General features: G+C 44.8%; 1 protein-coding gene across 1 annotated transcript in view; it reads right to left on the bottom strand.

The window, feature by feature from the left end:
* Nucleotides 1-4,861: 4,861 nt before the first annotated feature.
* The window catches only part of SLC9A7 (solute carrier family 9 member A7), a 66,645-nt gene continuing 56,687 nt past the window's right edge, over nucleotides 4,862-14,819 (bottom strand). The window contains 3 exon segments of the mRNA XM_033207528.1: nucleotides 4,862-5,360; nucleotides 11,430-11,535; nucleotides 14,400-14,482. Of these exon segments, the coding sequence (XP_033063419.1) occupies nucleotides 5,109-5,360; nucleotides 11,430-11,535; nucleotides 14,400-14,482 (441 nt within the window). The 3' untranslated portion in view covers nucleotides 4,862-5,108.

Genomic DNA, 14,819 nt, shown 5'->3' with positions numbered 1-14,819 from the left:
AAGGTTTTCGTGATCTTTTCAGCTGTACTTTATGGAGTATGTTCTTGAGTTCTGCAAAGATTAGCATCAAACTCTCTCAGAGCTGCCCAGACTGTATTATTGATCAATACTCAGTTCGTTTCACATGACTAACAATTTAAAAAAAAAAAAAAACCTTCATCTGCTAGACCATTCTTTAAAACCAGATTCCAAATAGGGTCTGCTGCGAGCCCTAGACTAAAGGCTCTTGTCAATCCTGGCTGCACATCAAGGACACTCCACTCCTGAGGTTCCAAACGAAGCATGGATTCCAGGTCCCACCTGAAGCTACTGAATCCAAATCTCTGAGGGGAGGGCCCTTGCACTGATTTAAAAACAAAAACTGGCCAGATGATCCTAATTTACAGCCAGGGTTGAGAACCTCTGCTCTAGAATATCGGACTCTGCTGAACTGTCATCTCCGCCAACCCAGAACAAATACATGCATAAGATGACTTGGGTTTACTCTCTTGGAAGAGTTTTGTTTAGTTGGATGTACCATTACTTAGCAGTTTCAATCTGATCTTATGCCAGACTGGCAGCAGATAGTTGGCCTCGTGTTGAATGATGCCTGGGCTTTGTGGCACTCTACTTTTCTCCACACGGCATAGGCAAAATGCTTCTAGATGTGGAACCACTTGATGAATGGATTCACATTCCCAGGACCCCTGGTAAGGTCAGGGTTATTCTCCACAAACTACAAACAAAAATTAGGACCAAAGGTCAAAAATTAGGACCAAAATGCCTTAATTTGATTCATCAAATATTTGTAATCAAATAAGGACTTAGAACACTGGAAAGCAGTTCTGATTCCAAATGGCTGACAGCTCGGGGTTAGTGACAAAGGCAAGAAAGGGAGACCAGCCTGCATTTCTAGCTTCCTAACATACAAAGAAAGCCCGGGGTAGGGTTACTAGGCAAATGCTGCATCTAGGTTCTGGGCCCTCTCTACCCTGGGTAGGCCTTCTGGGTGGGCCTCCTGCCCCACACAAACCATCCCTAACCCACCTTGTTTACATTTAAACCACACTGTTGTAGACAGCAATTCAGGGAAGAGGACAAGCCATAATTAGGATTTCCTCCCTGTTTCCCTTGTCATCTCCCCACAGGAAAACCCTGATGGGAAGCTCGCCCCTCTAGTTTTGATCTTGGCAAATCTACATTTCCTTGTATGTAAGTAGATCAGAATCAAATGTTTGCAATGAAGACTACAAGACCCTTTGGGGATAAACACAACACTCTATGAATTGAACGAAGACTAGGAAGGGAAACTGGGTGGTTATTTTTCTTCCCTAAGAGAGTCATTTCTTGTAATCTTGTAAAAGCTTTCTAAAACAAAAACAAAACAAAACAAAAACAAAATAATGGCTGGGGGTGGTGGCTCACACCTGTAATCCCAGCACTTTGGGAGGCCGAGGCGGGTGGATCATGAGGTCAGTAGATCAAGACCATCCTGGCCAACATGGTGAAACCCCATCTCTACTAAAAAATACAAAAAAATTAGCTGGGTGTGGTGGTGGGCACCTGTAATCCCAGCTACTTGGGAGGCTGAAGTAGGAGAATCGCTTGAACCCGAGAGGTGGAGATTGCAGTAAACCGAGATCACGGCACTGCACTCCAGCCTGGGGGATAGAGCAAGACTCCATCTCAAAAACAAAACAAAACAACACACACACAAAAACAAACAACAACAGCATAACAACAAGGCCTTGAGGTGAACAAAGAACCATCACCAGGGTGTGTCTGTTAGCGTTTTCCCTCCAAAATTAAGTAAGCAATATAAGATAAGCAAAGCTTTATAAAGACCCAACCAAAGAGCCAAGCAGCCTATCTCTCCATCTCTGCAAAACAAAAACAAAAATGAAAACAAAACAAGCCTTGCCTTTTAGATTTATATGGCATGACTGGTCATTACTGAGATAACTCTGCTAAATAAAAAATCCTGTGCTGGTTCTGGACTCCAGCACATAGATAATACAGGCCTCTGCCAAGCCTGGTAGCTGCTGTCTGCAACCTCACCCCAGGATATAAGAACTTCCCTCCCAGGGGCTATGAAAGCTCTTTCTCTGGCTGTGGGGTGGGGTGTAGGTCTTATTCTGAAGTCCTTCACTAGCCTAGTTAACCCTGAGGCCTCATGGGTCTGAGTAGGTTGTTTAGCATTTTTCAGACTTCCAAAAGCCATGGATGACCATACAATCAAAATGGACTTTATTGTATTTTATTTATTTATTTATTTTTTTGAGACGGAGTCTTGCTCTGTCGCCGGGGCTGGAGTGCAGTGGCCGGATCTCAGCTCACTGCAAGTTCCGCCTCCCGGGTTCACGCCATTCTCCTGCCTCAGCCTCCCGAGTAGCTGGGACTACAGGCGCCCGCCATCTCGCCCGGCTAGTTTTTTTTTTTTTTTTTTTTTTTTTTTTGTATTTTTTTTTTAGTAGAGACGGGGTTTCACAGTGTTCGCCAGGATGGTCTCGATCTCCTGACCTCGTGATCCGCCCGTCTCGGCCTCCCAAAGTGCTGGGATTACAGGCTTGAGCCACCGCGCCCGGCCGACTTTATTGTAGATAAAAGGAAAGAGGAGAATAAAAATCATTCAACTGTATTTTTTTTTGAGACAGGGTCTCATTCTGTTGCCCAGACTGGATTACAGTGGCATGATCTCAGCTCACTGCAACCTCTGCCTCTTAGGCTCAAGCGATCCTCCCACCTCAGCCTCCCAAGTAGCTGGAACTACAGGCATGTGCCACCATGCCTGGCTCATTTTTGTATTTCTGTAGAAACAGGGTTTTGCCACATTGCCCAGTCTGGTCTTAAACTCCTGAGCTCAAGTGATCCTCCTGCCTGAGCCTCCCAAAGTGGTTATGGCCATAAGCCACTGTGCCCGGTCTCAATTTTATTTTATTGAACCATATGAAATTCCCACTACTGTTTTTACAAAATGGTCAAATATCAGCAAATTCATATGGCTCAACCTAATTAAATAGGTATTTTCCTGATTTGCACAAATTATCAATTCAAACACCAAGTTGTGAAGCAATGTCTTATTTAAAAATTAAGCATTAAACATGCGAATTGAGAAGATTAAATGGCTGATTTCACTATGGGTGGACTAGACTGGGACACTGTTTTGCCTGCCATCATAAGAAAAACTGGCCAGTATGGTGAAACCCCGTCTCTACTAAAAATACAAAAAATTAGCCGGGTGTGGTGGCGGGCACCTGTAATCCCAGCTACTCAGGAGGCTGAGGCAGGAGAATTGCTTGAACCTGGGAGGCGGAGGTTGCAGTGAGCCAAGATCGTGCCACTGCACTCCAGCCTGGGTGACACAGCGAGACTCCATCTCAAAAAAAAAGAAAGAAAGAAAGAAAAAGGAAAAAAAGAAAAATGCCCACGTTATTGAAAGCATTTTTTAGAAATTGGGTTGCCAGAAATAAGCTAGCACTGAAGCACAGAGACATGGGGAGAAACTCAAACTTTTCCCGAGAGGTCTTTCTGTATTTCAGCACTACAGGTGTAGACAGACAGAACAGCTCATCCAGAAAGAACCCAAACTGAAAACCTAACTTTCAAATCACACCCACATGTTAAGCTGGTGCAGCAGCCTCCCCAGATACAAGGAAAATGACCCTTCTCTGCATGGCACTCAGTGGCGTAAAGACACTCGGATTCTTAAGCTCATAGAAGACAGAACTTTCTAGTGAGCTGAAAATACTTAATGTTCCATTGTCTGCCCTCTGATTCCTCAGGTGGCCACTGAAATCTCATGCATTCATCAGCTCAAAGTTTGGAATTCTACCCAGTCTTGAGACTACTGTGTTGTATTTCTTTGCAGTTAATTTTTTTGCATTGGGATTTCTTTCCCTCTGAATTCTAGCCTGGTGCCTTGTAGGTTTCTTGCTGCCTTCTCTTCCCCAGATTATAGCATCCTACAAAATGTGGTGTTACTTCTAAACTCACAGTACATACTTCAGTCCTAGTGATTATTTCCCTAGGCTGTCAGCTCATATGGCAGCCCTCAAAAGTTGAATGCTGGCTGGGTGCAGTGGCTCACACCTGTAATCCCAGCACTTTGGGAGGCCAAGGCAGGTGGATCACAAGGTCAGGAGTTTGAGACCAGCCTGGCCAACATGGTGAAACCTTGTCTCTACAAAAAATTAGCTGGGCATGGTGGTGGGCGCCTGTAATCCCAGCTACTCAGGAGGCTGAGACAGGAGAATCACTTCAATCCGTGAGGCAGAGGTTGCAGTGAGCCGAGACCACGCCACTGCACTCCAGCCTGGGCGACAAGAGCAAAACTCCATCTCAAAAAAAAAAAAAAAAAAAGTTGAATGCTTTTTGCAGTGATACCATCATCAGTTTCTAAATACCTCCTTTCCTCAGATTCATTAAAAAATAAGAGTATAACACTGTTTGCCTTTGGTTTTAAACATTTCATAACTACTTCTTTATGGATATCACCAGAGAAGGAACTATAATTCTTTGTTTCATGTTGAAATGTTCATGGACGTATTTTCAAATCTTCAGTCTAGAAAAAACACAGGCAGCATAAAGTCAGGAATGCTGATATGAGGTTGCAGTCAAGCAGCCTTCGTTGCCAGAGCCTCCACTCAAATTGCTTTTTCATGTTTTCTGTCCCATTTAACACCAGTTTCCCATAATCCTTGGAGTTCCGATCTCAATTGCCTGCCTTCTCTTTAACTTGATATTTCTATGGTCAGCTTGACTTGCACTGCTGTGTACTGAGATGCAGCCTCTCATGGGAGGAACCCCCCTGCCCAGCACCTGCCTCACCTTGTTCAGATACTGCAGGTGAATGAATTAGGAGACCATTAAAGCATGCTATTTTTTTGTTTAACTCTGAAACAGTGCACTATGTGAAAAAAAGTGGGAATAGGTCTATGTTTGTCTGAATTTAGAGACACTTTTGCCTCACCATCTGCATTGTGAATTAAATTTTAAGTGTTACGATAGCTTCAGACCCCAATAAAATAGAAGAGTTAGTTCAATCTAGTCACTGCCCCACCTCAAACAACACTAGGCCGTCCTCACCCCATCGGGAGCCTACCCCATCGTGTCAGGGTTTGGGGGAAAAGTCAAGCATTATCTTCCAGAGGAAACACTAGGCGGGTGCCCCGGCTCGAAACCTTCTGGTCTCCCATTCCCAGGTCTCGCTCCAGCACTTCCTCAGAGCTGCTCTTCGTTCTCCGGCTGCCCTCCAGACTCGTGGAGGCGGTGTGCGAACTTGAGGAGCCATTTGCAGTCACTGTGCTGTCCCCGTACGTCAATGTCAGGTCGCCTTCGGTCAGGATGAAATCGGAGTCTTCCTCTCTCAGTGGCTCTTGGTTCTGAAAAGTGCAACCAACAACAACAACAAAAAAAATGAGAGACTGATATCTTCCAGGTTTGGCACCAACCCTAACCCCAATCCCAACTCCTTGTCTGAAAACTGGGGATTATGAAACTTGCCTGCCTTGAGCCTCTAGCGTGGTAACTGGACGTAAACTGTAGAGGGCTAGGCACAGTTGCCAGGACTAGGACTTAAAATACTAGAAAACAGTTCCTGGTTTCAATGTCTGACAGCTTGGGGTTAGTGAAAAGAGGAAGAAAGGGAGACTAGCCTGGATTTCCAGCTTCTCAACACACAAAGAAAGTCCAGAGTAGGGTAACTGGGCAAACGTTGCAAACAGGTTTTAGGTACTGTCTTCTCTGGGTAGGCATTCTGGATGGGCCTCCCGCCCTATACAAACCGTCTCGAACCCGTCTTGTTTACATTGGAACTACTCTTTGTCCTAGTCAGTAATTCAGGGAAGAGGACAAGCCATAATTAGGATTTCTTCCCTGTTTCCCCTGTCATCTCCCCACAGGAAAACCCTGGTAGGAAGCCCACCCACCACATCCTCAGGTGGATGAATCAAATGATCGAAGGAGAGCAAAGTCACAACCACTTGAACTATCAGATGGTAGCAAGAGTGCCGGAGACGGCATGAGGTCAGACAGGACCTTCTTCCTCCAATGGATTTAACCAACGAAACAAGGGGAAGGCCACAACCCAGCTCCCCCGCTGCATTAAGGCCTATTGAGTACTGTGCACTGCCTTCTAGAAGGGCAAACACAGTGTCAAATACGCTGGGTAAACTGATTTTTTTCTCTCCTCTTTCCCACCGACCCTTCAAAGCTGATCGGAAGTCCTGCATCCTCTTATGAGACAGAGCCTCTGGGGTGCCAAACTGGCCTCTCTGACCCCCTCAGGGCCCTCGCGCAGTCACACTGCCCAAGGCCATGGGCAGATTCCCCCAGGTCAGTGCCTGGACTCCCCATCTAGGTGACAAACGCCAAAGGGCAGTGACCTCCTTCTCCACACCTTGGCACCTTCCTCAATGGTGCTGACCTCATAGTAGGTGCTAAGTGAATGCTGGGTAAATGCACCAGCTAGGGAAGACTCATGGGTTGAGTTTCCTCTCCCAGACTTATTTCTGTGCACTCACTGGCGCCAATCACATACTTGTTTTCTGCATTCTCAGTGATGTCAACTTCTCCACACACAGTCTACAATGTGACTCCACTTAACTAATGCTTCAGCATTTTTGACAACAAGCACGCAACTCCTCTCACTTGCTGCTTCAGATCCCCACTGGAATGAAGCCGGGTGCAAATGCCCAATGAGATAAAAGTCCTGTATTCAGGCAGATGCTCAGAGCACAGTTCTAAAACTTGCTCTAAACTCCCAAATTTCCTCTTTACCAGTGTTTAGAAAGTCCTGAAACTCAATCTGCTTTACAGTAGCCTTCCTTCTTTCTCTTTTTATTTTTTGGGACGGAGTTTCACTCTTGCCACCCAGGCTGGAGTGCAATGGTGCAATCTTGGCTCTCTGCAACCTCCGCCTCCCGGGTTCAAGTAATTCTCCTGCCTCAGCCTCCTGGGTAGCTGGGATTACAGGCATGTGCCACCATACCCGGCTAATTTTTGTATTTTTAGTAGAGATGGCAGTTTCACAATGTTGGTCAGGCTAGTCTCAAACTCCTGACCTCAGGTGATCCTCCCACCTTGGCCTCCCAAAGTGCTGGCATTACAGGCATAAGCCACCATGCCCAGCCAGTAGCTTATGTCTCCCATCCGAATTTCCAGCTCCCAGGGAGTTCACCTTCCCTGTCTTAGCACATCCCAGTTCTCCCATTCATACATGTGCAACATAATGATTTTATTCATCTCTGTCAAAATCTCTCTGCCAGGGCTCTTGGCTTCCAGTTTTCAGGGAAATGGTCCTGGCACATATTTTACTGCTTCAAGGTTTGCAGCCATGGAAGGACAGAGGCAAACATGGGACAACTGCAAGTGAGAGTAATTCTGCAAATGAAGGAAAGCCCACCAAAGCACCACAGAGGAAACCCTGGGCATGAACTATGATGTGGTCCGCTTTCACTCTTTGCAGAGGGAAGCAGGGCCTAAATTCATTGATAGGAGAAAACAAGACTGGATGTCAACCCGTTGCATTTGCGAAACTCCCAAGCCCAGACATAGTACCCAAGGAAAGGTCATTCAGAAACAAGGCCATAGTAAAACCCATGGAGGCTGGGCACGGTGGCTCACGCCTGTAATCCCAGCACTTTGGGAGGCCAAGGAGGGTGGATCACGAGGTCAGGGGTTCGAGACCAGCCTGGACAACATGGTGAAACCCCATCTCTACTAAAAATACAAAAATTAGCCAGGCGTGGTAGTGTGAACCTGTAATCCCAGCTACTCAGGAGGCTGAGGCAGGAGAATCGCTTGAACTGGGGAGGCAGAGGTTGTAGCGAGCCACAACTGCACCACCGCACTCCAGCCTGGATGACAGAGCCAGACTCTGTCTCCAAAAAAAAAAAAAAAAAAACAGCCATGGAGGGGCCGGGCACGGTGGCTCACACCTGTAATCCCAGTACTTTGGGAGGCCGAGGCGAGCGGATCACTTGAGGTCAGGAGTTTGAGACCAGGCTGCTCAACATGGTGAAATCACGTCTCTACAAAAAATACAAAAATTAGCCAGGCGTAGTGGCACGCAGCTGTAATCCCAGCTACTCGGGAGGCTGAGGCACAAAAATCGCTTGAACCTGCGAGGCAGAGGTTGCAGTGAGCCAAGATGATACCATTGCACTGCAGCCTGGGCAAGAGAGCAAGACTGTCTGAAAAAACAAATGGACAACCCATGGAGAGTGATTCTGACATCAAAGCCTAATAATGTTACATGCAGATGATAAAACCAGTCTGCTCCCTTGAATTCTAGACGATAGGATTGACACAAGTTTGTTTTGTTATGCTGAAGGTCTGTATAATCATGTAACTAGCTGTGCAATTAAGTCCGCTATAAAAATGCAGTGAAATCACCATGAAAACACCTGCAAACAACAGTGTGTGGGGATGTGTGCATTTTAAATAACCAGAGGTCATTTTCAAAAGTGAAAGAACATTGTTAGGAAGGTGGATACCACACCTAAGTGGTTTAACGTTAGTGGAAATAATGACTGATGAACATCTGAGAAATCTCCAAATAAACTTGGCAAAATAGAAAACACCTTTTAGATGGTTGGTAAGAACCATGCAACAGGTGTCAAAAGCCATGAGAACTACCCAATCTGAGCACTAAACTTTGCAGTGAGCCCCTTCACCTCTGTCAGTTTGGGGTTCCTCCACTGATAATTTTGAAGAGACCCTTTGCTCCCACTGTCTCAGCAGCAGGCCCCACCATGTCTGGAGCTGGCTGAGACCCTAGGCAGGACCCTGGCTAAAAGCAGCAGCAGCAGCAGCAGCAGCAGCAGCAGCAGGACTGAGGGTAATTCTCACTAGAAGCCCAAGTCACTCAGTCTTAGGTTGGCTGTGGGGAGTCACAGCCGAAACATGACCCCCCGAAGCAAACTTGGAGTGGTCCCTTGAACTGCTGGGGGAAGCACTTGAAATTGATGCAATTCTAAGCTTACTGAGTTTACGCCGAGTTCAAACTAGTCCGGATATTCCTAATCTATGGGTAAGGGACTGGTTAGTAAGCTTCAGATTACATAAGGTTTTTATAAAGTTTTAATAGTGGATTTGTTGTTTTACTATTACATAGACATGAAAAGTGATCCTTATTAAAACCCAATTAAGATGGAAAGTTTTACAAAGTGTTTAGAAGAGACTAGAGTTAGAAGACAAATTTATATATATAAACCCAGTGAAACTTAAGATCAGAAAGTGTAATCACAGTTGGGGCTTCATTAGTGGGAGAAGTGGAGATGCCGTCAGCACCCTTAGTCTCCGATGATGTATGTAAAGGGCCCCTACTACCACTTTAGACAGCGGGCCAAACTGAGCAAACCAGTCAGCATTCAGCACAAGACAGCTTTTCTTAAGTAAGCTAGTAGCAGGATGAGAAATTACAAACCTAAGTTTTTAATCTATTGGTCTGTGTCCTTCTAACCTAACAGGTAACTAGCATTATTATTTAGGCTGATAGATATTACATTTAAAACTTACCACAAGCATTAGACATCACTTTACAAACTGGGAGCAGTTCTAGGGAAATGGTGTTCTCACCATCCTACATATTTCTTTTTGTCATTTAAAACCAGTTTATCACAGGTGGCACAGGAATTTCATTTTTATATAGGGAGGAGCCGTGGGTGTTGAAAGTTCAACTGTCTTTAAGAGAAAGACACATGAATGCTGCTGTCACATTTGGTGAAATTTCCAAGCAACAGCTGTGGCAGAACTACATTTTTACCAGGCAGAACCTACTCCGAAGCGGGTGAAACCCAGTAGCCCAGCTGAGTTTCTAAGCGTAAAGTTCTGTTGCTGCCTACCAGGACTTTCCAATGGTCACTTTCCTCTGAGGGGGCCAAGGAGGGGTCCGAGGGCCTAGGGATGACAGACCACAGAGCTTACTCTCTGCAGCAGCGGGTTTAGGACACACGGTGACTTGGCCGTTGTCATCCCTGTTCTTGAAGGAAGAGCACGCCATTTAAAGAGCTGCATCCTCCAATCTCGGCTGCTCTGATGTGGCTGCCCTTCTCTTCCGCCCCAGCACCCCCACCTAGCTATGGTGTCCACATCCCTTTCCCCTCTGTACCACATGAATGTGCACTGCCTTTCCTAACCCTGCTACCCCTCATTAGAACTTACCTGTTTAGGGCCGTTCTCTTTCAGATCTAGGCTTTGTGTTCTGCCTTCTCATCACCAATCAAGTAAACTGCAGGTTATTTGCTAAGAATGTGAAGACCTGCATGAGGGTCCCAGCTAATTACTAACTGTGAGCTCGGGGCCAACTCACATCCTCTCTGAGATGCACTTTCCTTCTCTGTAATGCTGCAGTACTTGCTGATTCATGGTATGACCCAAAGAATGAACTTAGCCTTTGTGAACTCTAAAGCTGTATGCAAATTTTAGAAATTCTTTTCTTCTAGGGCATAATGACTGTGTTAGTGACAAGATGATTAGGATGGCCGAGGAGGGATGGAGGAAGGCCTCTGACTTCTCCTCTACTCCTTCCACGTGGGTAGCTACCTTGCTCTCTCTACCTCTCTGCCCTGCACCCTGCAACCCACACCAGGAGTTCAGGAGTCAGCCCTAAATCTAAGACGTCCACCAGTGTACATGTTCTTTTCATACTGTGCTGAGTCTATTTCCAGAATCTGAAAATGGAAAGAAAGGGCCTAACCATATCAACATAAACTATTTAGAAAAGGAATCCTTGCATGTTTTGTGGTTCAGTGTATCTTCATGTACTTCATCATTTAATGCTTCCAGCCAGCCTGTACTACTAGGCCCATTTTATGGATTAGAAAACTGAGACGTAGGCCTGGAGCGGTGGCTCGCGCCTGTAATCCCAGCACTTTGGGAGGCTGAGGTGGGTGGATCACGAGGTCAGGAGTTCAAGACCAGCCTGGCCAACATGGTGAAACCCTGTCTCTACTAAAAATACAAAAATTAGCCCGGTGTGGTGGCAGATGCCTGTAGTCCCAGCTACTCGGGAGGCTGAGGCAAAGAACTGCTTGAACCCAGGAGGCAGAGGTTGCAGTGAGCCGAGATCGTACCACTGTACTCCAGCCTGGGTGACAGAGTGAGACTCCATCTCAAAAAAAAAAAAAAAAAAAAAAGAACTGAGATGCAGAGCACATCTATGGCCTGTCAGGGGTTGCGTTCCAATCCAGTGGCTCTGATTCCAAATCCAGTGTTCTTTCTACTATACCACAGCTGCCGATGTTGGGGAATCCCATTACCCTGGTAAAAGGTTTCTCTGTTAGTGTGCAAAATCTATAACCATATGTAAGTTGGCCATTTTAAATCAGCTTATTAGAGAAGCAAAAGTCTGTGGATTTGGAGGCATAAGTATGATGGTTTCTTCTTCCTATGTAAGACACTGCCCTGGCATGGTGACCAGGACTCCAACCCTGACATGCAGTACTTACATCATACACCTGGGGACTGGTCAGACATCGAGCTAGTAAGCCGCACCAGGCAGGGAGCGTGGTGGTTAGTGGGGGGCCGCTGTGTGTGAGGATGGGCTTCAGATAACTTTAAAATGGGAATTAAGGAAAAATGGCTACAAAGAAAACATATACACAACAAAATGTGCTTAAAAATCGCCCGACATTCCACCCACAAAAACCTTCTTTTCCCCATTTTACTAGTACAATACACAAAATACTTGTAACCTGCAACAGTTTGAATCAAAGAGTAAGATACACCCTATCAGCCTTAAATAGTAACTGTTAACTCTTGGGTTGGTAATTCCCAATTTTCAGTTCAAACGTGTGTTTGATTAATTAGAAAGTAGATCCCCCTTCTCCCTTTGTCATGCTGAATGGAAGTTTTGGTTTCAATGAGCATTTCAGCCTCGACACACAACTGGCTCCAGGCCTTGGAAACAGGAGATAGTGTCCCTGGAGTGGGGAGCTGCAGCCCCTGTGTCCCCTCTGCTCTTGTTCTCTGCATGGATTCCCGTTAAGCCAACTCTACCCAGAGGGCAGGTGGTGGAAATGTTGAAGTTACTTGGACAGGACCTTAGGGGTAGCCTGGGGCTACTACAAAGGCAGAAACTGAGACTTGGCAACATCAAATGATTTCAGTAAGGTTACTCGGACTGTAAATCTCTCAACTTCCGATACAAGACTATTCTTCACTCTACCCATAGCTTCTCTCCTAGACGCTAACACAAGGCTTTTCAACCTCAACACTACTGACATTTAGGGCCAGATCATTCTTTGTTATGGGGGCTGTTCTGTGTATGGTAGGATAATGAGCAGCATCCCTGGTCTCTACACACTACAGATGCCCCTCGACTTAGGATGCAGTTGCATCCCAATAAGCCCATTAGGTTGAAAATATCATAAGCCAAAAATGCATTTAACACACCTAACCTACCAAACATCACAGCTTAGCCCAGGCTACATTAAATGTGCTCAGAACACTCACATTAGCCTACAGTTGGGCAACATCATCTAACACAAAGCCTATTTTATAATAAAGTATTAAATATCTCATGTAATTTATTACATACTGTACTGAAAATGAAAAACAGGATGGTTGTATGGGTATTCAAAGTATGGTTTCTACTGAACGCAGATCAATTTCACACCATATCATAAAGTTGAAAGAAATGCAAATTAAAGCCATGATTCAATACCACTACAAACCCAATAGAATGGCTAAAATTAAAAAGACTGACAACACCAAATGTTGGTGAGGATGTGGAGTAACTGGAACTCTCATACACTAGAAGTGACTGTGTAAAGTAGTACCAGTATTTTGGAAAACTGGCACTGTCTTCTAAAGTTGGAACTACCCATGCCCAATGACCCAGCAATGTTACTCCTGGGTAGATTACCAAAAAAAGTATATGTACATCAAAAGACATGTACATCAATAATAGAATAAATTGTGATATATTTATATAAGAAATACTATGGAACAATGAGAACAAATGAACTAGAACTACACATAACAACATGACTGTATTATACACATGATGTCAAGCCAATAAGCCAGACACTAAAATATATATACTATATAATCCTATTTATAGAAAGTTGAAAAACAGGTAAAACTATTAAGTGTTGCTAGAAGTCAACAGAGCAATTACATTTGGGGAGGGGGAAGGAGTAGTAATTGAGTCATGGCATGAGGGGGTTGGCAATTTTGTTTCTTTCTCTCTTTTTTTTTTTTTTGGAGACAGGGCCCAAGTAGCTGGACTACAGGTGTGTGCCACCACACCTGGCTAATTTTTGTATTTTTTGTAGACACAGGGTTTCATCATGTTGCCCAGGCTGGTCTATAATTCCTGGGCTCAAGTGATCCACCTGCCTTGGCCTCCCAAAGGACTGGGACTAAAGGCATAAGCTACCATGCCCAGCCTTGGTAATTGTGTTTCTTGATTGGTTTGGTGTTAAATGAGTGTGTTTATTTTGTGATAATTTACTGAGCACTTATTATTTGTGTAGTTTTCTGTATATCTGTCATACTTCAATAAATTTTTAACATTTTCAGCATCTCCAAAGACCATATATAATAAGCCACCTGCCCATTTGATGACTATGTCAACTTAAGAAACCATGAGGTGTTGGGCGAAGTGGCTCATGCCTGTAATCCTAGCACCTTGGGAGGCTGAGGTGGGCAGATTGCTTGAGCCCAGGAGTTTGAGACTAGCCTGGCAACATGGCGAAACTCTCTCTCTACCAAATATACAAAAAATAAGCTGGGCGTGGTGGCATGCACCTGTGGTCCCAGCTACTTAGGAGGCTGAGGTGGGAAGATTGCTTGAGCCCGGAGGGGAAGGTTGCAGTGAGCCAAGTGCACCACCACACTCCAGCCTGGGCAACGGAGTGAGACCTCATCTCAAAACAAAACAAAACAAAACAAAAAAACCAAGAGGGTTTAAGATTTTGGTTTTTAATTTTCACTTGAGACCAAGTGAATCTACAGGAACAGGGTTTGCCCTGCGTGTGGCCCAGTTATGCCAATGTCAGATCATACAAGATCAGACTTGGCCAAGTTCATCCAATAGGAATTATCCTCCCCATATAGATTAACAGCTGAAGTTCTACTTCCTTTTGTGACCACAGCATGATTCATTGTGTAATTTTAATCTAATCACCTAAAAAGGCATAGTTCCCTGGACACAAAGCTCTTAAGAACTACATGAGTCTACCAGGTTGTGGGGTAATTACTCTACGGATATGCAAACATTCCTCTTGGCCAGAGAGATACTCACCAGGACTACCCATGGTTGAATGCTCAATGCACATGTTCCATGAGAGGACGAACTATCCCTGTCCCAAGCATGCATCTTTCCTTATTTATCAGGTGTCATTCACCGACAATTCAACAAGATTTCATCCCTAATGTTTCACTGACACAGGGGATGCTACTTAAAAGGATACTTGTGATCAAAGCTGTACCACAGCCTGAATATCCATGCGCTCTCCTGTTTTGTCCGGTTTCCTCTGGCAGAATCTGGGCCGTCCTAGGAACAAACAAGAGGGCACATGCTTAGTTGTACAAAAGGGATCTCAAAGAAAGGGGAGAAAAAACTTTTAAAATAACTTGTATAGCTCTGGAGCTCACAGTCAAACATCCCATGTCAGCAAAGTTTCAAAGATATATTGGGAGGTAGCATTTGAGCAGAAATGAAATAAACTCAAAAGGCAGAAAAACAGTCTCCAAAGTACAAAGGCTGGGTTATGTCTGTGGATAGCTCAAACTCAATACGGAACAACATTTCTTTTGGCATTTTTATTGCAATTTTCCTAGAAGTATCTTTCAGCAGATTAATTACCCTAAAATAGTCTAGATCCTAACAG

This window comes from Trachypithecus francoisi, unplaced genomic scaffold, assembly GCF_009764315.1.
Source record: "Trachypithecus francoisi isolate TF-2019V2 unplaced genomic scaffold, Tfra_2.0 Contig00245, whole genome shotgun sequence".
In the NCBI taxonomy this organism is placed as follows: Eukaryota; Metazoa; Chordata; class Mammalia; order Primates; family Cercopithecidae; genus Trachypithecus; species Trachypithecus francoisi.
The sequence above is the reverse complement of the archived record's forward strand: the minus strand, read 5'-3'. Positions and strand labels throughout refer to the sequence as shown.